The sequence below is a fragment of the Mirounga leonina genome, unplaced genomic scaffold (genome assembly GCF_011800145.1).
Source record: "Mirounga leonina isolate KUSES-001 unplaced genomic scaffold, KU_Mleo_1.0 Mir_151, whole genome shotgun sequence".
NCBI classification, from domain to species: Eukaryota; Metazoa; Chordata; class Mammalia; order Carnivora; family Phocidae; genus Mirounga; species Mirounga leonina.
The window spans coordinates 56,486,428-56,509,306 of NW_023270377.1; the positions used below are offsets into that span (position 1 = coordinate 56,486,428).

Below are 22,879 nucleotides of genomic sequence, written 5' to 3' on the forward strand. Positions count from 1 at the left end.
ACATTTTTAAATGAAACTGAATTTGTTTTTAAGCCATGAGCGTGTGTGGCAGTGAAGAATACAGTGACAACTAATACAGTTTGGTGCCCTTGTATGGTTTTGTGCTGAAGCCCAGCGGTTTTACCCACCACAGCTTTTGCACTGATGGTGAGAAAAGCAAATAACTTCTTAATATAATTATGAAAATAGTTTTGATTTTGTGCATCCCCCACAGGGGTCCACAGACCACACTGAGAATTGCTGTTCCAGGCAGTGTGAAAAACAGACAAGAATCTTTGCCCTCATGAAGCTTTCATCTAACGGGAAGAGACGAACAAAAACCAACATAATTTGGTAAAATGTTCGTATTTTAGATGGTGATAGGTACTAACGAGAAAAACTATGACAACTAATGAAAACAGAAGAATATGGACTGCCAGGGGATTTTAAACATTTTAGATAGGGTGACAGAGGAGACCTCATTTAGAAGATGACTTTTGAGTAAAGAACTGAAACAGGTGAAGGAGCAAGTCAGGAGAGATACCTGCAGGGAGAACATGCCAGTCTGAGGGAGCAGCTAGCTGGAAGTGTTTCTTGTATGTTTGATAAATGGCAAAGAAACCAGAGACTGGAGAGGAGTGGGGGAGGGGAGAGAAGTAGGAGGTGAACCCCGCAAGGTAAGGACAAGTCCTCTAGGATCTTGGGGGTCATTGCTTCTGAATCACGGGCATGCACATCAGCCAGGGGGCTTGTGACAATGCAGTTTCTGATTCATAGCAGGGAATCAGGTCCTGCAGTTCTGCATTTCTAAGAAATTACCAGCTGATGTCAATGTTGTAGTTCTCTTTGTAGCAATCTTGTTTGCAGTTGTAAAGAGTTCGGCTTTAGTCTGACCCAAGAAGCCACTGGAGAGAATCTAGCAGAGCAGTGTCATGTTCTGGCTTGTGCTTTCACATGGTCAGCTATAAATATTAATAACAGTAGTGGATTTGGAATGCCTTATCCAAAACCTCTGGTTACAGATGTGCGTTAGAATGTAGAATTTTTCAGATTTTAGAAAGGTAATACATTTCCTATATATATAATCTGTTTTATAACACCCCAGCATTGTCTGAGATTGCAATCTGTAATCACACATTGATAGTTCTGCAATGAAACGAATGAACAGTCACACTCAAGGGAGTAAGTAAGGACTGTAAATGTTCTTATAGCCATTTAGGTGAGGCTTTTTTTTTTTTTTTTGGCCATCAAATGAGTTATAAGGAATTATGAAAATACTTTTAGTTTCAGGTCAGACCAGTGTGTGTTGCCAAATGAGTTATAAAAATACTTCTACTTTTCAAAGCATTTGGATTTTAGGATTGAGAAAAGGTGGGCCTTTGTTGCTATTATACTTTCAGGTAGTTGCTTTTCCTATCCCCACACTGCAGGAAATTTTAAGACAAATAAGTCCATTACATGTTCATTTTAGGCCTCTTTGGATGCAGCTGTCCACAAGAGAGCTTTCATACCCCGGGTCCTGCTCTCAAAAGAAGAAAAATAGGTGCCTGTCAATTTGGAACACAAGTTCTCATTTCCAAAGAGTTTTTTACATCCTGGCAGCCTTTACTGTCATGTGTGCAGTCAAAGCACATTTAATTAAAACATGCTGAGCATTTTATTATACCTTGGGACAGTTAGCATGTGCTTAGAATGATCCAGCTCTGCTCATTTGTGCTTAACACAGTATTACTTCCATATCTCACTCTACTTTCTTTCCCACAGCTTTGAGCTGCCTTATTCCATATTTGGCTCCACATCTTGTAATCTAAAGCAACCTTCTCTGTGTTCTTCACAATCCACTTTTTTTAAGTGACTGTTTTTCCCAGAGAAGTCCAGTTTAAAAGAAGTGCATTAGGAAATTATCAGTGATAAGATGAGACATGTTGTGATCTTTTCCCATCTCAGTTATCTGTGATGTTAAGGTATTAATAATGGAAGCATTATCTCTCTTTTCCCCATAGATTTCATTTAAGGTTTAGTGTATACGTTATTCTGAGTACCTGTCCTCTCGATAAAGCTTGGAAACATTGATGTAAAGCGAGACTTTGAAAAGTTGCTGTTTTAATGCTTGCTGGCAAAATGACATGTTGACTGTCATCATTGGAGGATCCTAACTGTTATAGGAATCTGTGTTAAAAAAATAATGCACATTTTAATAAACACATTCTGGTGCAACTCCTAAGCCTGAGAATATGGCGATAGATTCTTTTTGCTACAAAACAGTGTTGGTTTATGGAAAATGTGTGGGTTAGGAATAATTGTCTCAAAGGATGAATAACAACAAAGGGAAAAGTACTGTTTACAAGTTTTCTTGTAAGACAAGAACAAGGAGGATATAGAGTGGACTCTTAGACATTGCGGGGGCAGGGGTGCCCACCTCCCCACACAGGTGATAATCCAAGTGTAACTTTTGACTCCCCCAAAACTTAACTACAAAGCCTTACTAATAACATAGTCGACTAACAAATATTTTGCATGTTAAATGCATTATATATTCTTTTTTTTTTTTTAATGTTGGAGCATTTTATTTATTTGACAGAGAGAGAGACAGCGAGAGAGGGAACACAAGCGGGGCGGGGGAGAAGCAGGCTTCCCGCGGAGCAGGGAGCCCAATGCGGGGCTCGATCCCAGGACCCTGGGACCATGACCTGAGCTGAAGGCACATGCTTAACAACTGAGCCACCCAGGTGCCCCTATATATTGTATTCTTACAAGAAAGTCAGCTAGAGAAAATGAAATGCTATTGAGAAAATCATAAGGAAGAGAAAATACATTTACAGTACTCTACTGTATTTATCCAAAGAAAATCCACAAATACATGGACCTGTGCTGCTCAAGGGTCAACTGTATACTGTTTCTACTGAAGGAAATGAGGGCATTTGAGACAAGAGAGTTATGGTGCTTAGATGACTATCTAGGAAGCTCCCCACTAAAAGCAGAGTTTTAGTTGGTGGTTTTCCAGAACTTATATTTATAAAAAGCAAAAATCTTGCCAAGAGTTTTCATGTGATTACATTTTTAACATCTGTAACTTCAAGTGCTCTGGATGGTTAAAAGTCTAAGTTGTTGGATTTGGACAAGTGTTAATCAGGTATATTCTTCTTGTGTGTGTGGTGAAATGTCTATACCACATGGTAGGATGAATTACAAGGACTTCATAAAGAATTAACTCATTGCAGTCTGATTTTAGAAGTGTGAGCTATAGAAAAATCAAGTAGGAGGATATACTTTTTTTTGCTATTGTTGAGTTTTGTGTATTCTGGTTTTTTGTGGGAGAGGGTTTTAGGAAATGTGTCATGTTATTAGAAGTGAATTTTTTTACCTACCTAATATATATATAATCCAAATGAAAGCCATCTGAGAATGTTTAGATGTTATTGGGAGGCTTGGCAGGAGTTAAATCTCCTCTTGAAGTTCTCTGTTGGAAACCTTGTGGTTAAGTGGGCCTATCTGAGGACTTTCTGTTAATGTGCCAACATGCTAGGATAAACAGTATCAGAAATGATCAGATTTTTAAAGAGAACCTCAGAGAGATAGGACTTGCCATCTAGAAGAAGAAATAGTAGGTTGGAAAAATGACAACCCTTACCTTTGAATTGAGTTGAATGACCCAGTTCCTGTGTATAGCTTTTTGTTTCCTAGCGTATAGTTTGAGTCAGCAGAAAGACTTTGTGTAGTCTGTTTGTTAGGTCTGCCAAATTGGTTAGAGGAAACATTGCTTAGGTCTTTAATAAAAAGCCAAATTTGAGTTTTAAAAAGGAGAGGTTTCCAAGTTTGGTTCACATTTCATTCAGGAGGCTTTGTTGGCCTAATCTACAGGTCCATGGTGAAGAGATGAACACTGCATTGACAAAATGTTTGTTTTTGGAGATCTTTGGTGAAGCTGCATGTGAGCACTGTCATTGTAGTCAGAAATTTTCTCCCATGCATTAGTGGTTCTGGGTCATTATTCTCTGAAGAATTAAAAACAATTATCTTTGGTTTTAAAAATAGTTTATTTCTGTGAGAATTGTATCATGACACATCAGTTTTCAACTTGGAACAGTTTTAAATGACTTTGTTTCTCCTAAGGGTGAATTTAACTGACCTGATTTGGCCATGACTTTGCAGAGTGAATTTTAACTATCTTAGTTGAAATGCTTACTTCCCACGTTTGGAAGCATTTTCTAGGAAAGAAATTTAGTCAGGATATGAGATACCTAGACACATAGTGAAGCACTTTTTTATTTGTTTCCTCATTCGTTTAAAATTGTATATGTTACTATGAGCCTTTTAATTTTTACTCTGAATTTTTGTATTCCAAGAAATATATTTCTTTTATTTATTTTTATTTTTCTCCCTCCCCCAAAATATATTTCGTTTAGAGTAAGAAGTTTCATTGTTTTCTTTTGTGACTCTCTCAAATACTAACAATAGAATTATTTGTTATTTATTGTGAATTTTATGCCCTTGTTCTTTTAAAAAGATCACTTTATAGTAAAATAGAGTTTTGTGATCACAAGCATCTCATTATTTTAGTATGCCAAAATTTGCTACAGAAACAGAATAGCAACATGTCATTAATGCCTTTCATTTTCTGATTAAAGCAGGACAGGGAATTTCTTGCCAGTTGGTTGAAAGGTGAGTCTTCATTTGAAGGGAAGAAAAGCTCTTTTTTCTTGTCAATAAATGTCATTATTTTTACAGAAATCAAAATTGTTAATTTTCAAACCAAAGGCAATCTGAAACAAATGTGCTTTAAAACATTAATCACAGTTTTTGAGGGTTCCTGCCTCATTAGTCTAAACCTCATTTAAAATGCAACATAGTCCTTTTTGAGAAAAATCCATCATATTGTTAAAAAGTTGCAAAAGCCTTTTTGGTCTGAGCCTAAAACAATAAACAGCTTAAATTTAACATTCTAGTCTGTTCTACAATGAACTCTTTATTTTTTAAAATAAAAAGCTAAGCAGATTTAAACTTAACCACAAGAATGTTGTTCTAAACCCAAGAATTCATATAACTATATAATAATACACAACCTATGTGATAAAAAGAATGAAATAATTTTTTTTTGTTTTTCTCTAAAGTCTGTCATTTTCAACAACATTCATACATATATTGGATGCAAATAGGATCCAACCGGAGAGAGCATAAAGATTTACTCAATCACACAATGTTTTAGGTTTAATATAAAAATGCAGACTACTAGGGTATTTATAAATAAATTTAATCTTGTCAATCAATAAATGAACATTTGGAGTACCTCCCAAATAGCCCTAATATTATAAGTTATAATATATCCTATCAAAGATATTATCCTAAGTATATTTTACTAAGATTTTGAAATCATTGCTTAAAGATACAGATGAGCATTTTGAAATTTTTAATATTAAAGGAAAAAAATGAATATCCTGAAAATATTAATATTTAGAGAAAAAGGCAGCACAGAAGAAAATTATAGGCAAAAGCAATTTTAACACTAGAACTTGTTTAAAATCTGAATCTTTGAGTTTCGAAAGTGAGAAAAAATTGGAATAATTTTTCATAGACATGATAAAATATGTAAAAGTAAGATCTCCTTGACTCACAACTCTAGCAATTAACCAAAAGTAAAAGAAAATTTCATTATGAAACTGTTCTCTTTTCCTTAATGAATGCCTGCCATTCAGAAGATTCAGTTAGAACAGGCAGAAGAGGTAAATGAAGACCTGCATAGAGATTCTGAGGGGAATTCAAAGACTGTTTAGGAGGATGGTACCTTATGATGTCTAAAGTTGCCACAAAACTTGTGTCTGATTTCCAGGCCCCTCAGACTGGGAATATGATTTCTCAGGTGGTATATTCATTTCAAGAGCCCACTCAAAAAATTAGCCCGTGGGGTTTGTTATATGGGACTTTTCTCTATCTGAATCAGTTTCCCCATTTTCTGTTCTTACAGATAGTTAACTTATACTTTTTGTTTTTAATAGTTTTTTCCTTCCTTACAAATGTAATATATTCGGAGCTCCTGGGTGGCTCAGTCAGTTAAGCGTCTGTCTTCGGCTCAGGTCATGATCCCAGGGTCCTGGGATCAAGCCCCGCATTGGGCTCCTTGCTCAGCAGAGAGCCTGCTTCTCCCTCTCCCACTCCCCCTGCTTGTGTTCCCTCTCTTGCTGTGTCTCTCTCTGTCAAATAAATAAATAAAATCTTTAGAAAAACCCAAAAACAAATGTAATATATTCACTGTATATTTTTTTTAAAAAACCACATAGACGTATAAGACAAGTAAAGTCACCATCTAGAGAAGCCTCGCTCCTCCTGGTTCTGGGAAAAAATATTGCCCAGAGGCCTAGGGGATCCATTGTATGTATTAAGTTAACATCTCTCCTGTGCTTTTAGAGAGACACCTGTCCATGGGAGAACTGAGAAAATAGTCACTCAACAACATTTTCTGTGCTCTGTGGGTCGGATGAGGAACCTGGGTGAGAAAGGCTGATCTAGAGATCACGACTGTTACTTAAATGAGTGTATGCTATTCTAGATCTTTCATATTCTCTCTCATTGGCCCTCTGCCCCCAAATATACACACACATACATCTTTTCTTTCATTTCTTAAAAGTGCAATCAGGGATGCCTGGGTGGCTCAGTTGTTAAGTGTCTGCCTTGGGCTCAGGTCATGATCCCAGGGTCCTGGGATTGAGCCCCGCATCAGTCTCCCTGCTCAGCGGGGAGCCTGCTTCTCCCTCTCCCACTCCCCCTGCTTTGTGTTCTCTCTCTCGCTGTCTCTCTCTGGCAAATAAATAAAATCTTTAAAAAAAAAAAAGTGCGATCAGACTGTACATACTAATCAACTTGGGCTTCATTTTCCATACAGTTCACTGGTCTCTTTTTTTCCTTTGTTTTCCTGCGTTTATTTGTTTAGAATTTGCTTACAGTCACAGAGGAGAATGTCTCCAACAGAACCTGTCTTTTTACTTTCCCACTTGCTTAGACACGGTGTAGTCTGTCTTCAGACCTCGCCCACCACCTGTGACTTCTGAGCTCATTACTCCCCACCTCCTCTGAGTCTTTGCGCCATCTGTTTTACTGGCTCGCTCTTCTACCTTTGGCCTTCCTGCTGCTTGGCTCCTTTTCTCTAACTCGTGAGAATTGGTCTGGGCCTGACTACAGTACTCTTCTCTCTGTAGACATCAGAGTATTTAGTGGGAGGTAAGTAGCAAGCAGAAGAAAACACATTTCGTTACTTATAGATGCCTCCTGGACAACTCAGCCTAGGATCCCTCCAGTACCTGAGTCTCAAGCTTTCCTCCACATGTCTTTTATTTCAACCAGTCTACATTATTTACAGTTCCTCAAACACTTCCTGAACTTTCTTGTTTCTGTGCCTTACTCACTGTGTTCCTCTGTTCAGGATGCTGTTCTCCCTCTTACTTCCAGTCTCCCTCCCGTAACCCCTTGACTTTAAAAATCATCTGTCTTTCAAAGCCCTCATCAGAAGATACCACCTCTGTTTTTTCTTTTTTGGCACTCTGGCTAAAAGTGATTCCTTCTTGGGGTGCCTAGGTGGCTCAGTTAAGAGTCTGCCTTTGGCTCGGGTCATGATCCCAGGGTGCTGGGATTGAGCCCCGCATCGGGCTCCCTGCTCAGCGGAAAGCCTGCTTCTCCCTCTCCCACTCCCCCTGCTTGTGGTCCCTCTCTCGCTGTCTCTCTCTCTCTCTGTCAAATAAATAAAATCTTCAAAAAAAAATAAAAGTTATTCTCAAAGTGTGGTTGGGGAACCTCTGGGGTCCCCAAGTTTTTTCTGAGTTTCTGAAAGTCAAAACAGATTAATAAGAAGACAACATTATGTGCCTTTTTCACTCTCATTCTCTCACAAGTGTCTAGTTGAATCTTCCAGAAGGTACATGGCAAGTGATATCACAATAGATTAAATACAGAGGCAGGTATGAGAATCTGTCTTCGGTTAGAGCAGACATTAAAGAGATTTGCAAAATGTAAAACTAATTTTTTGTTTTGAAAAATAAAGTTATCTTTTATAAAAGTGTTAAAATATAATTTTTATATTTAACAAATTAACAAAAATTTAACAAATTAAATAAAAATTTGTTAAAACATGAAAACAAATTGTCACTTTTAATTTCTAATATGGTTAATATCAGTAGATATTAAAAGCTCTTTAGAATGCAGATTTTTGAAACCAAAAGTTTGAGAACCACTGGTTTAAAAGATGTAAAATATTTAAAAGAGAACAGACTTTTAACAGAGTACAAGATGAAGTCCTTTTGATGTAGTCAAGGTATCTTCATACCGAATATGTAATAATTGATCATATTGGTTTCCAGTTGTTAGGCATTTAGGTTGAATACAGTTTTTTGTCTTTTTAAAGATTTATTCATTTATTTTGAGAGAGAAAGAGAGAGTGAGCATGAGCAGGAGGGACAAAGGGAGAGAGAATCTCAAGCAGACTCTGTGCCAAGCAGCCCAATGCAGGGCTGGATCGCATGACCCTGAGATCACGACCTGAGCCGAAACCAAGAGTTTGAGGCTTAACAGACTGTGCCCTCCAGGTGCCCCCCAGGTTTTTAGTCTTAAAAGTAATATTACAGGGGCACCTGGGTGGTGCAGTCCATTAAGTGGCAACTTGTGATTTTGGCTCAAGTCATGATGTCAGGGTCATGAGATCGAGCCCCATGTCAGGCTCTGCCCTCAGTGTGGAGTCTGCTTGGGATTCTCTCTCTGCCTCTCCCTCTGCCCCTCCCTCTGCTTGCACACTCTCTCTCTCTCAAAGAATAAGTAAAATCTTAAAAGTAATATTGCAGTGATATTCTTCTATATTGCTATTTTCCAAAAATACTTAATTGTTTTACAATAAATTCCTAGAAAGAGAACAGAACTGCTGGGTCAAAAGGTATCCAGAAGGAACTGGCATGACTTGTTATATAAATTCAGGGGCCAAATTTGCTCCCCTGTTTGTTGTTGTTGTTAATCAGTGCCCCAGTTAGCAGGAAGTTCAGTGTCTTCCTCTTTAGGCAGCCTCCTCCTCTTGCTAGTTTGAGCCCCAGGAGTCTTACTCAGTCCCACAATGGTCCCATCCTCTTCCAAATGCCAGAAAGAGAGCTGCACTATAATAGTACACCATCTGTCTTCCTTATCTTTATCACTTTCTGTCAGTGTTAAAGACCAGCCCCATATTGTTTGTTCACAGTTGCTTGTCTTACTGCTGCTAGGATGCTGTTTCTGGTCAGACTTGGCCCAGGTCACAGTAGTGACCCCACTTGGAGGTCCAGATTGCACTTAGTTCATGTTCTTATACTCAGCAATTCAATGCCAGGGAGGTTGAGGACACTTCTCTCATCAGCCCCATGCTGGGTCAGAATCTGTCTTCCCTAATAAACCCATAAGACCTTTGGGTGGCCCTACATCACCAGTTTCAGTTAACCCATTTTCAAGGTCAATTTATTTCAGGAGTGTCCTTGTTTTTTCTTGCCAGTGTACTTGGTTTGGGCTATGCCTGAGCTGAAGGCAGATGCTTAATGACTGAGCCGCCCAGGCGCCCCGGAAAAGACTTTTAAAACCCAAACTTCACTCTTAAAAGTGACTAATCATTAGAATTGTTTTAATATTAAGGGAAACTTAAACTTTTCTCCCACAATTTCTTGGTTACTTGCTAAATGTTCATTTTATTTGGCCACAGAATTATGATCTGTAGCATCTTGAATAATGCTTTCTATAAAACAGTAGATATACAGGGAAGAACAAATAAGAAGAAGAGAATGCACAGCTGAAATCATTGACAATGGCCTGAGGCTAATATGGTAACATCACTGTGTTTTTAAATTCACTTTTGGTGAGGGCAGGCCATTTACTAAAGGCCTCCTAATTGCAGGGTGCTTTATGTATGACACCTAGTTTGATCCTCACAACAAACCTGTGTTGTTACTATTCCCATTTTAGATGATGTTACTCTATAGATAAAGAATAAGATTCAGAGAGGTAGTAGATTTCCTGAAGTCACACAGCTTTAAGTAAAAGTTGATGCTCCCAGGGGCGCCTGGGTGGCTCAGTTGGTTAAGCAACTGACTTCGGCTCGGGTCATGATCCTGGAGTCCCGGGATCGAGTCCCACGTCGGGCTCCCTGCTCGGCAGGAAGTCTGCCTCTCTCTCTGACCCTCCCCCCTCTCATGCTCTCTCTCTCTCTATCTCATTTCTCTCTCAAATAAATAAATAAAATCTTAAAAAAAAAAAAAAAGGGGCGCCTGGGTGGCTCAGTTGGTTAAGCGACTGCCTTCGGCTCAGGTCATGATCCTGGAGTCCCGGGATCGAGTCCCGCATCGGGCTCCCTGCTAGGCAGGGAGTCTGCTTCTCCCTCTGACCCTCCCCCCTCTCATGTGCTTGCTCTCTCTCATTCTCTCTCTCTCAAATAAATAAATAAAATCTTTAAAAAAAAAAAAAAAGTTGATGCTCCCTAAGAAAGCCCTATCTAGGACTAGAGACACAATTCCCCAGAGGCAGGATTTTGAGAATTAGCCTCTTTCTCACCTTCTCCAACGTCAAAGCAATCTACATAAGGCTCTCACTGCTTCCACCCTGCTTTACACAGGGTTTGTGAGGAATTAGGGCCAATTACCAAGTTAGAGGGCACAGTCCCAAAGGCTTTCCTTAATTCTGACACCAACTGCAAGTTGGAGGGGGTCCCTCAAACTCCCCTCAGGCTTGATAATTCACTGGAAGGACTCATAGAACTCTCTAATCACTGTTAATACAATCATGATTTATTACAGGGAAGGGTGCAAATTGAAATCAGCCAAGGGAAGAAGCACATAAGTTAGGGTCCACGAGAAGTATAAAATGTGGAGCTTCCCTTGTCCTCTCTGTTTAAAACGGGCCCCCCACATAGTACTGAAGTGATGTCTGGGGTTGCTAAGCTCAAGAAGGCTGTGATGTATCCTATGGAGAAAGATGTATGTGTTAGATGAGCTTCCCTGGGGCATGAGTTATAAGTGTTGTTGACTGTGAGTTCAGTGTTAATGAATCATAATGTTTATTATAACTAAGGTGTCTTTAAACAGAAACACAAATAAAACAAGGTTATGTATTGATGGGCTGATGAGAATGTTGTGACCAGAGGCATACAGGAACCTAATCTTGTGTTTTCCCTTAGGAGCAATGGTTCAGTGTTCACTTGGTCAGTGTTCAAGGTGCCTCTGTAGAATATAACTACGACAAATAATGAGAGTCAACTATATTTGCTGCATTACTTCATTACCCATTTATTCATGTAATCTTTTATTTGTTCATTAAAAAACATATTTGAGCACTCCTACTGAGCGCTAAGCAATTTCTACATGACCTAGAATTTCCTTTTTGGGGGCGCCTGGGTGGCTCAGTGGTTAAACATCTGCCTTCAGCTCAGGTCATGATCCCGGGATCCTGGGATCGAGCTCCACATTGGGCTCCCTGCTCTGCGGGAAGCCTGCTTCTCCCTCTCCCACTCGCCCTGCTTGTGTTCCCTCTCTCGCTGTGTCTCTCTCTGTCAAATAAATAAATAAAATATTAAAAAAAAAAAAAAAGAATTTCCTTTTTGTATTCTTATGCCTATTATTAGTAGTCTTGCTGTAGTCTTCTGGCTCCAAATATTTGTGTGGTTTATAAGTGAAGTGTTAGCGTTTTAAAGGTTGAGGGGAATGATGAGTCTGTTATCATTTTTACTTAATCTGCATATGCTAAATTCAGCCTTCTCAATAAACTTTCCAGAAATTTTCTTGCCTCCTTGGAGACCAGGATTTTTTGGACCAGATTCCTTAATGGGTTTATGTGGGGTACCAGCAGAACCAGGTGATGTAGCTGGCCCCATATTCCCACACCAAGTTGCTGTGTCTGCCAGTTTAGCTACGTGGTCTTGCAGGCAGAGCTTTTGACCAGCAGAATTATTACTGAGCTGCACTTTACTGATGAACAGACCACACCGGTGCCTCTCCTTTGTCTATTTTCCCCATCTCCCTCATGTGTTTGTATTTCCATCTCTTTCCACCTCCTCTTTACACTGTCTCCTAAGTCCTCTTTCAAGCAGTGAGGGGAAATGGACTGAAGAGCAGATGTTCACCTCATGTCCTTTATGGCTCCCTGGATGCACTGTCTTCCAATGGAATGTTTCTCATTTCTTGGTTTTGATTGTCCATGACGTTTGAAGAAGTACCTTGCTTCTCTTCTCTCCTGATGTTAATAAAACCATTTACACTGGAATCCCCCAAATGTGATGGGGGAGGTACATTTCTGAGGATTAAATGTGTTATCTGGTCAATATTACTGAAAAAGAAAAATTCCAATGATGTCGGGGGTCTTTCAGTGAAATAGTTATAGAGTTACGCCCAGAGATATAAAGACTTTATTGACTATTAGTGACTGTGAGAAATGAGTGCCTGTTGTAAAAATTAACCTTGGTGTTTTTATGTGATAACCGGTTGAATAAATACAGTAACTTTCTCTGAACATCTTTGTGAAACTGTACTCCTAGAAAGTAAGGACCAAGAGCAAAAAACCTCTGAATGCCCTTTAGAGTCCAACACAATGCCTAGGACACATAGACCTCAACAAATATATATTAAATATATGATTAAATATATATTAATTTAACTTAATTATATTAAATATATGTGATTAAAATATAAATATCAGTAATGTTAATTTGGTATTTATTCTTCCAGATACAGATGAATATAGACCTCCTGTTTGGAAATCTTACTGTAAGTATACAAATAATTTTAAATTGGGTGTGTTATAGTGCTTTATAAGTGATAGAGAAATAATAAGATCATTAGATAGGAAGATTCATTTCATTTTATACACATGATTGAAAAATTAATTTGCAGCAGGATTTGGGAATAGCATAGATTTGGGAAAACAGGAGTGTTTCCATAAGGTCTGTCTCTGGTTTGCATGTCTGGAATGCATCTCATCCCTCTGAGTTTAGGTGGAATTCCATATTGAACTTGTGACCACTTGTTGACGTTGGCTGATAAAAACTAATGCGAGGAGAAGCTAACTAAGAATTCAAGCAATGCAATTATTCTCAAATCCTAATTCTTTGTATGCAAAAGGATTATATAAGTGGTAAGTCAGGAGGCTATCTTGATAGAAGGAGTGGGTGAAAAGAGTTGGTTTTTGGGTGTGTTTGGTTTTTTAGGAATTGCTTTCCCGAATACAAAAGGGAGACATTTGAATTCTATATTGCTCTTTAAACTTTGCGTTAGAATAAAAATCTTTTCCAAAGAGTCTAGGTTCTTAGCCCTTTATGTCCCCTTCCTTGCTTCCTAGAGAATATTATTTTTTCAAGTAAAAGATATTTCAGATTTTTAAAAAGTGGAAATAGGATTAATATAATCAGAGTAGCTTTAAGAGGCAATCCATGAATGCACTACTGCAGACACAGTACTGGAGGTTTTTGTTTATCTCTGGACTCGGATGAGCAACCTAAGAAACCTGTAGTTTTTTGGTTTTTTTGTTTTTTAAGATTTTATTTATTTATTTGAGACAGAGAGAATGAGAGAGAGCACATGAGAGAGGGGAGGGTCAGAGGGAGAAGCAGGGAGCCTGATGCGGGACTCGATCCCGAGACTCCAGGATCATGACCTGAGCCGAAGGCACTCGCCCAACCAACTGAGCCACCCAGGCGCCCGAAACCTGTAGTTTAAATACACATTTTTAACATCTTTGTAAATGTTGAGTTATCCTAGATTTGTTATTTGTAAGTTGCTGCCATTTGCTGACTGAAGGAGCAGCAATTCCGATTCTTGGCTTTATGTTCCCAGAACAACAGATAGTTTTATTTTAATAGGTTGCTACTTTGGGCTAATTATAGTAAGCAAAATATGAACAGTCTCTAAAAATATTGCCATAGAGGCTTTTTCCCCCATCCCTGCTGGTGTCTTTTTATTTCTGGGGAGTATAGTTCAAAGAGTGTACAAAAATGACTAATGTTCTTTACTTCTTAAAGATTTTATCTCATAATCTCATTGGCTAGAAGCCTATTTAAAATTCTTGTCTGCATTTTCTGGTTTTCAGTTTACCTTTGTTCCCTTTGCTCTGACTTGTACCTTGCACATTTCTTTGTGTAAGAGCATCTGTGAAGCCTCACATTGTTATTAAATCGTGGTGGTAATTTGTTTCCCCTTGAAGAATGTTGAGCACTAAATGTATAGGTGATTTGTATTTTCTGTATCTCTACATGTCTTACAGTAGCTATCATGTTCTTAAAAATGAATTTTTTGTGTGTGACAATTCTGCTACTGAATTTTATAGTTTCTTTTAGTAACCTCAGTGCCTGAGCTCTACCCAACATAATTCTAAAAACTTAAAAATACGAACCAATAGGAAAATAGAACTAGCAAGATGTCTAAGTTGAGGACTCTTTTTACATAAATATCGTTTTATTGTCTTTTTTTAAAAGATTTTATTTATTTATTTAGAGAGCATGAGCAGGGGGAGGGGTAGAAGGAGAGAGAATCCTCCAGCAGACTCCCCACTGAGCTCAGAGCCCTATGCGGGGCTGGATCTCACAGCCATGAGATCGTGACCTGAGTAGAAATCAAGAGTCGGACACTTAACTGATTGCGCCACCCAGGCGCCTCTAGTTTTGTTGCTTTTTGATAGGAATTGCTTGACTGCACCAGGGCCCTAACCTGTAATGAATGAGGCAAGCGAGCCAAGTGCCAACGGAGGGCAAGTAGAGCATGGATGCCCCTGTTTGCAGGGAGGGCTCATAATTAGCTCCCCTTTATTGAGCGCTTGCTCTGATGTTGTCTTATTTTTCAGAAGTGGAATTCTCTTTTACCTTTGTTGTTGCTGTTAAATCTCTTTTTTTAAATGTTAAAAACAAATTTAAATTTAGAAAACAGCAAACCAAACATGTGAGCCAATTTTGACCTCAAGATACCTATTTGTGATATCTGAACTTGATTAACAATGTTTTGTTACTGTCTCCAGGTACTGAGAAATTCATTAATAACTATATAAGCATTGATACTGCTAAGGCGATTGAAAAATGTTAAGTACTTTAATCATATATCTTCTCATCTTGAATTTAGCAATTAATTTTTGATGAATCACTTAATGATTGTGCAATTTAAATTTCAGCTGAGTTCCAGTTTAAATTACCAAGAATATTAGGAAAAAACCTGAATGTTTGTCAATAGGAGACTAACTGAATAAACTATAACACTTAAAAGAGTAAGGACAATTTCTGTGAGCTCATATGGAATGATTTACTTTCTGTCTTTACAGTGTATCAGTTGCAACAGGAAGCCCCTCATCCTCGAAGAATTACCTGTACTAATGAGGTGGGTGTGATGAAACTGTTATAACAAAATGTCTCTCAGTCATCTGTTTCCTGAACTTTGACCTTACTCAGTAGCATGTTATTTGTGGGGTTAGCTAGTTATGTTAGTTAGCATCAAGAAATTGTACTTGAATGCATTTTCTTAACATTCTTCTCAATTAAAATAACTGCCACTTTTTGATGAACTATTCAGAACACAGTATAGAATGTGACAGTATAGTTTTAAGTGCTATTTAGTATTCTCAGTTAAGTCATCTATTCTTCTTCCAATTTTTATTTTTTATTCTTTTTGAAACAAAGTTTGAAGGCATTATTGAAGTAACTTTTCCATTAAGAAAAGATTTAAGTTGTGGTTTTAAAAATGAGCAGAAGACATGAACAGTTCACCAAAAAAGATATGACTTATAAAATATATGAAATGATGTTCAACTTCATGAACAATAAGAGAAATGCAAATTAAAATACACGGAGAGAGACCATTGTCACCTTTTCAAATTGGCAAAAGTCCAAAAGATTAGAATATGCTTAGCTGGTAAGTCTGTGAAGAAACAAACACGTTCTGGTATGGCTGATGGGAATGTAAGGTGCTACAATCTTATGAGAGTTTTGTAAGACCTAACAAGACGCTGCCCGCATTTACCTCCCAGTCCAAGTTCTAGTGATTTACCCTGATGAATTACCTGTACAAACAGGGAATTACCTATGCCCAAAGTTGTTTATTATAGGATTATTTGTAACAGCACAATATTAGAAAAAGCCTAAGTGTCTGTCCATAGGAGACTGATTGAATAAACTGGGATATTAAAAAGAATAAGGAAGATTTCTATGAGTTGATCTGGAATGATTTCCAGATAGAAAATATATATAGAGACATTGAAAATACAATAATTTCGGTTAGACCCACTGCAATAAAGAGAGTCAAATGAGTTTCTTTGCTTTCTAGTGCATATAAAAGTGATGTTCACACTATACTGTAGTCTATTAAGCATGCAATAGCATTATGCCTAAAAACACAATGTACACACCTTAATTTAAAAATACTTTATTGCTACAAATGCTGTCATCGGAGCTTTCAGTGAATTGTAATCTCTTTGCTGGTGGAGGTCCATGCCTCAGTGCTGATGGCTGCGATTGATCAGGGCTGTGATTGCTGAAGGTGGGGGTAGCTGTAGCAATGTTTTAAAATAAGACAACAATGAAATTTGCCACATTGATGGACTCTTCCTTTCATGAACACTTTCTTGGTAGCATGTGATGCTGTTCGATAGCATTTTCCCTACAGCAGAACTTCTTTCAAAATTAGAGTCCGTGAAACCCTGCTGCCTCTTTGTCAACTAAGTTTATGGAATACTCTAAATCCTTTGTTGTCATTTCCAGAGTCTTCCCAGCATCTTGATCAGGAGTAGATTCCATCTCAAGAAATCACTTTCTTTGCTCATGCGTGAAGAGCGGCTCCTCATTTGTTCAAGTTTTATCATGAGATTGCAGCAGTTTAGTCACATCTTTGGGCTCCACTTCTGGTTCTCTTCTGTTTCCACCACATCTGTAGTTGCTTTCTCCACTGAAGTCTTGAACCCCTCAAAGCCATCCGTGAGGGTTGGAATCAACTTCTTCCAAACTCCTATATTTAATGTTGATATTTTGACCTCTTATGAACCATGAATGTTTTTAATGACATCTAGAATGGTGAATCCTTTCCTCAAGGTTTTCAGCAATAGCCTTACGAGATGTATTTCTTAAACAATAAGACTTGAAAGTCAAAATTATTCCTTGATTCATGGGCTATAGAATGGATGTTGAGTTAGCAGGCATGAAAACATCATCAATCTCGTACATCTCCATCAGAGCTCTTGGGTGACCCAAAGCGTGTTGTCACTGAGCAGTAATATTTCGAAAGGAATCTTTTTTTCAGGGCAGTAGGTCTCAACAGTGGGCTTAAAATATTCCATAATTCGAGTTGTAAACAGATGTGCTGTCATCCAGACTTTATGGTTCCATTTATGGAGCACAGGCAGAGTAGATTGAGCGTAATTCTTAAGGACCCTAAGATTTTCAGAATGATCAAGGAGCCTTGCTTCAACTTAAAGTTACCAGCTGCATTAGTCCTTAACAAGAGTCAGCGTGTTTTTTGAAGCTTTGAAACCAGGCATTGACTTCTGTCTAGCTATGAAAGTCCTAGATGGCATCGTCTTTTAATACAAGTCCTAGATGGCATCGTCTGTTTCATCTACAATGAACATCTGTTGTTTTGGGTAGCCACTTTCATGAATGATCCTAGCTGAATCATCTGGAGAACTTGCTGCAGCTTCTACAACAGCACTTGCTGCTTCCCCTTGCACTTTTATGCTGTGAAGATGACTTCTTGCCTTAAACCTCATGAACCAGCTCTGCCAGCTTCCAACTTGTCTTCTGCAGCTTCCACACCTCTGTCAGCCTTCTTAGAATTGAGGAGAATTAAGGCGTTAGTTTAGATTAGGTTTTAGCTTCAGGGAATGTTGTAGCTGGTTTGATCTTCTATCCAGACCACTAAAACTTTCTCCATTATCAGCAATAAGGTTGTTTTGCTTTCTTATCATTCATGTGTTCACTGGAGTAGCACTTTTTTTTTTTTACATGATTCTAATTCTTTTTATTGTGGCAAAATATACATGGCATAAACTTTACTATTATAACCATTTTTTTATTTAAATTCAAGAAGCCAAGGTATAGTACATTATTAGTTTTTGATATAATGTTCAGTGATTGATTAGTTGAGTATATCACCCAGTGCCCATCACCCAGTTACCCCATCCCCCTACCCACCTCCCTTTCCACAACCCTCAGTTTGTTTCCTGGAGTCCAGAGTCTCATATGGTTTGTCTCCCTTCTGATTTCTTCCCATTCAGTTTTCCTTCCCCCCTACCCCTATGGTCCTTTTAGTTTTTTTTCAAGAATTTTTCCTTTGCATTCACAGCTTGGCTAACTGGTACAAGAGGCCTAGCTTTTGGCCTGTCTCGGCTTTCGACATGCCTTCCTCACTTAGCGTCATCATTTCTTGCTTTTGATTTAAAGTGAGAGATGTGTGACTCTTTCTTTCCCTTGAACACTTAGAGGCTACTGTAGGGTTATTAATTGGCCTAATTTCAGTATCATTGTGTCTCAGGGACTAGGTCTGAGGAGTAGGAGGGAGATGGGGGAATGTCCGGTTGGTGGAGAAGTCAGAATACAGAACATGTAGCAATCAAGTTTGCTATCTTATATGGGTGCAGTTTGTGCTCTCCAAAACAATTGCAATAGTGACACCGAAGATCCCTGATGACAGGTCACCATAACAAATATAATAATAACGGCAAAGTTTGAAATACTGTGAGAATTACCAAGTTGTGACACAGAGACACAAAGTGAGCAAATGCTGTTGGAAAAATGTCAGGAAAAGCCTTGTTTGATGCAGGGTTGCCAGAAACCTTCAACTTGTAAAAAAACACAGGATCTGTGAAGCACAGTAAAGTGAAGCACAATAAAATGAGGTATGCCTGTATGGTAATTATGGTCCATTTTTAGTAATGAAGAAGGGAGAAATAAAAAAAAATAAAGCTTATCTTTGCAAAAGAGAAACATAGGAAGGATTAACCCAGAGACCAATGAAATAATTATCTGTAAGGAGTGTCGGGGTCGGGGGGCAGTGTGGGGAGGATAAGGATGGAAGTTAGACTTCCCTGAGGATATATTTTTCTATAGTTGTGACTTTTGAACTATGCAAGTATTTCACATATTCAAACAACAAAATTAAGTAAAAAATGATAAAAAAAAGCAAACAAATAGAAACAAATGAACCTAACAAATTCATAACATACCCCAAAATTGATTTAAGTAGCTTATAAATATTTTGACTGTAAAGACTTGGGGGGAAATATTCTAAGAATCATAACCTACAAAGAGATCTTTATACTTAGCCATTTGTTGTTGTTAGTGGTGCTTGTATAGTAATTCTGAAATGATTTTGTGTGTAATGTAGGACAGAGCAAATGAGTAACTATATTGGATTTTGGGGAACCAGTGTTCTGAGGAGATACAAATATGGAGTAGGGGGAACTGAGAAGTACAGCATGGTTTTGAATTTGAACTGGAGGTATAAATATGAACTCACAGATCTTTTAAAATTTATTTTCTATGTCAGTCCATGGAAAGGCCTTAGAAGCAATGATGCCCTAGTAAGAATGAACATACTCAGTGCCCAAAGTTTGGTTTCCAAATACTATTTCCTAAAAGGAGCCAATGCTCCTTAGAGAAATTCCTGATTCCAGAACATGGGGCAATGAGATCCTAGAACATTTTATATCAGAAAGCAAGGAGAGGGACGCCTGGGTGGCTCAGTCGGTTAAGCGTCTGCCTTCAGCTCAGGTCATGATCCCAGGGTCCTGGGATCGAGTCCCGCATCGGGCTCCCTGCTCCGCGGGGAGCCTGCTTCTCCCGCTGCCTCTGCCTCTCTCTCTCTATCTCTCATGAATAAATAAATAAAATCTTTAAAAAAAAAAAAAAGAAAGCAAGGAGAGCTCAGAAATGGATGGGGACATGTCAAAAGACCTAGCAGCCCACCTGAAAGAAGGGTTCTCATAGGCCAAATTTGGGACAATTTGATAATCAAAAAGAAAAATGATAGTAATGAATTATAACACATTGAATGAAAAGATAATGTGTTAGTTAGTCCATAGTGATACTTACCAAAAACCCTACCCCAATACAAAGAGAAAGGGGAGAGGGGCAGAATGTAAAGTTGTCCTTTACAGCAGAAGGGTGGCTAAATGTGTAGAGTGATAATGATTTGTGCTGATAATTGAGTCAGGCAAGGATCAGCATTGACCATTAAAACCACTGAGTGAAAGATTGTAGGTGAAGAGGATATATACATGGTCTCAGGGTGTCACCCTACCAATTATTTATGAATTGCAAAGAGAAAGATATGTTTTCATAGTGGAGATCTGGCAGTCACACCTTTATCCATGTGATCAAATTTAGCATTACCTGTAATGGGTCAAACGGACATGTCTCCGGAAGTGATGTAATGAGGCATACACAAAACCGTCTATACGGTATTTCTGCCAAAATGCTTAACTTCTGTCTTTTTATGAAGTATGAATCAGACAGATCCAAAATGTGTACATTCTATAAGACATCTGTCCTGCAAATGTCATTTTCGTAAAAGAAATAACAGTGGTGGGACCATTCTACAATGAAGGAGACTAAATGCCACCCAGCTGCGGTACAGGTAGCTTGATAGGGTCTTAGAAATAGAGATCCCTCTCTCTCTCTCTCTCTCTAAAGCTGCATATTTGGGGTATAAGTAGAGAAATTTGAATAAGAACTATATTAGGTAATATGGAATCAATAACTTTCTTAGCTGATATACTATTTAAAGGAATTGCTTCTCCATTGTTCAAAAAATGTTGAAATGGATCTTGTTATTGTGAAAACTGGTTAAAAAACACTGAATAGCTCTGAAAGTATAGAGTCATAAAGAGTATTAATTTATCGAATTAGTCAGGGATTTCATGAGATTATCTTTTAAATGCCATGTTGCAGTTTAAATATTTGTAGATGTCCAGTCTGCACGTATGTATGTATGGAATAAGTATGTGGTGTTTAATGGTGGCATTTTATTGCTACTGTGCCATGATCAAGGATGATGAAATAATTTTATGTGTAGTGAGAATTTTTTTTAAAATGCTGTTTAAAAAAAATTTCATTTTGTTTCATACTCTGACCAGACACACACAACCTTTTAAACTTTTAACAGAAAGTGAGATTTTGGCAGTAGTTCTGTGAAAAGTCTGAAAGTACTAGTAACACAATTATCTTTCTTTTTTCTTTTTTTTTAATAGATAAGAACTTATATTTTATTTATTTATTTTATTATTATGTTAATCACCATACATTACATCATTAGTTTTTGATGTAGTGTTCCATGGTTCATTTACATAATTATCTTTCTTGAGAAATACCTATACTTTGCCTTTCTCAAAAGAATTTGAGGCCACACAAATGAAGACATAATAAAAGGAAGAAGAAAAGTTGAAAAAGATAAAAAAGAAACAGCAAATGTGTCAATTGATTGCATTGCTGATTGAGGATCAATAACATTGTGTGAAAAGGGAATCACAGTAATAAAGTACGTAATCCTTGAGGACCGGAAAGGCTAATAAGATCCAGCTTTTACCTGAACTAAATTCTTTTCAAAAAATCATGTGGCTTATTATATAAAGTACATTTATTGATGTTACGTTGACCAACTGTAGTTTCACAGCCCGTGTAAAAGTAGACTTTCGATCCTTTCTCATAGCAGCGGGTATAACATTAAGGAACAACAGTCACTGAAGCTAATTTTGAAAGGTTGCTAAACTGTTTCCAAGTATATAGGCTTCTGGTGCTCCACTTTGATACAAACATGGAATGCTAGGAGATTGGCTGGCTCTTAGAGCCTCTGAAAATAATTTCTCTTGATTTAGTTTTGTGATGCAGTTGACTGAATACTGCCATCCACTGAAAAACAAGAGTGTCGTATTCTGCACTGTTGGTTAAAGGAAGGCATAGAAGCACCGGAAAACAAAGGGTACAACTGAGATTTTATTTAAATTGTTTTCACTCTGCTTAGTTTTCTTTCATAAGAAATTAGTAATCATGTTCTAAGGGCAAATTGGTGGGCACGGAATGCTGCTCTGTGGGCAGAAGTGTTTACCGTGGACTGGCTCTCCTATCATATTGTAACCACCTTCTCATGTTGTTCAAAACTAATAATCTATTAGCTACTCAACTTTGACAGCTTAATAAAGATTAATTATGCAGGACTAAAGTATGTACACTTAATTAGCAAATTAGTGATAACAACTTGTTTCTATATTTGACCAATCTCTATAATACTCAACAATGTCTTTCTGTTTTTACCTGGTGATAACTAAAGGGCAATTAATAAAGAGCAGGAAATGGTCTCATTTTAAAGAAATGACATCCCCATTCAATATTGCTCTAATTAAATTTATAAATATAGATACTGAGAGTATGTCACTAATGCTGCTCATCTACTTATTTTGAGCAATATTCAGTCTCATTAAATGCCTGTAAAACAATCAAATAACTTAGATATCTATTTGAAATGAAAGTAAAGCATTAATCAGTGAGATGGAGCTAACATAAAATACTTATTGAATAAAGAAAGTTTCAGTTTTAGTCTCGATTAAATGATAAATAGTTGGCTTGGGAGAATTAAAGGTTCTTGGGAGTGATAAGTACTAAAAATAAAACTGTACTGAGCAACCAGTTGCTGTTCAACTCAAATATTTAACTGAGGAATTGGATTTGGGACATTAAGCACTAAGTGGTCACTGTGTTTAAGGGGGAAAAGGCAACAGGATTTAATTACCACTGAAATGTGTAGAAGAAAAGAGAAAAGTTAATGCAGTAGATAAACTGATGGTTCTTTTAAACAAAGGTTATTAAGTTCTGTGGGTGCTAATTACAGTTATAAAAATGGTCCAATGACATTGTCTTGAAGGACATTTCTCTACTATAGTCAAAGGGAGAGCTGACCCT

General features: G+C 37.8%; 1 protein-coding gene across 3 annotated transcripts in view; it reads left to right on the forward strand.

The window, feature by feature from the left end:
- The window catches only part of CHN1 (chimerin 1), a 225,180-nt gene that overhangs the window by 64,477 nt on the left and 137,824 nt on the right, over positions 1-22,879 (forward strand). For all 3 annotated transcript variants that reach the window (XM_035007713.1, XM_035007715.1, XM_035007716.1), the window contains 2 exons: positions 12,687-12,725; positions 15,262-15,317. In XM_035007713.1, coding sequence (XP_034863604.1) covers positions 12,687-12,725; positions 15,262-15,317 — 95 coding nt within the window. The remainder of the gene's footprint in view (positions 1-12,686; positions 12,726-15,261; positions 15,318-22,879) is intronic.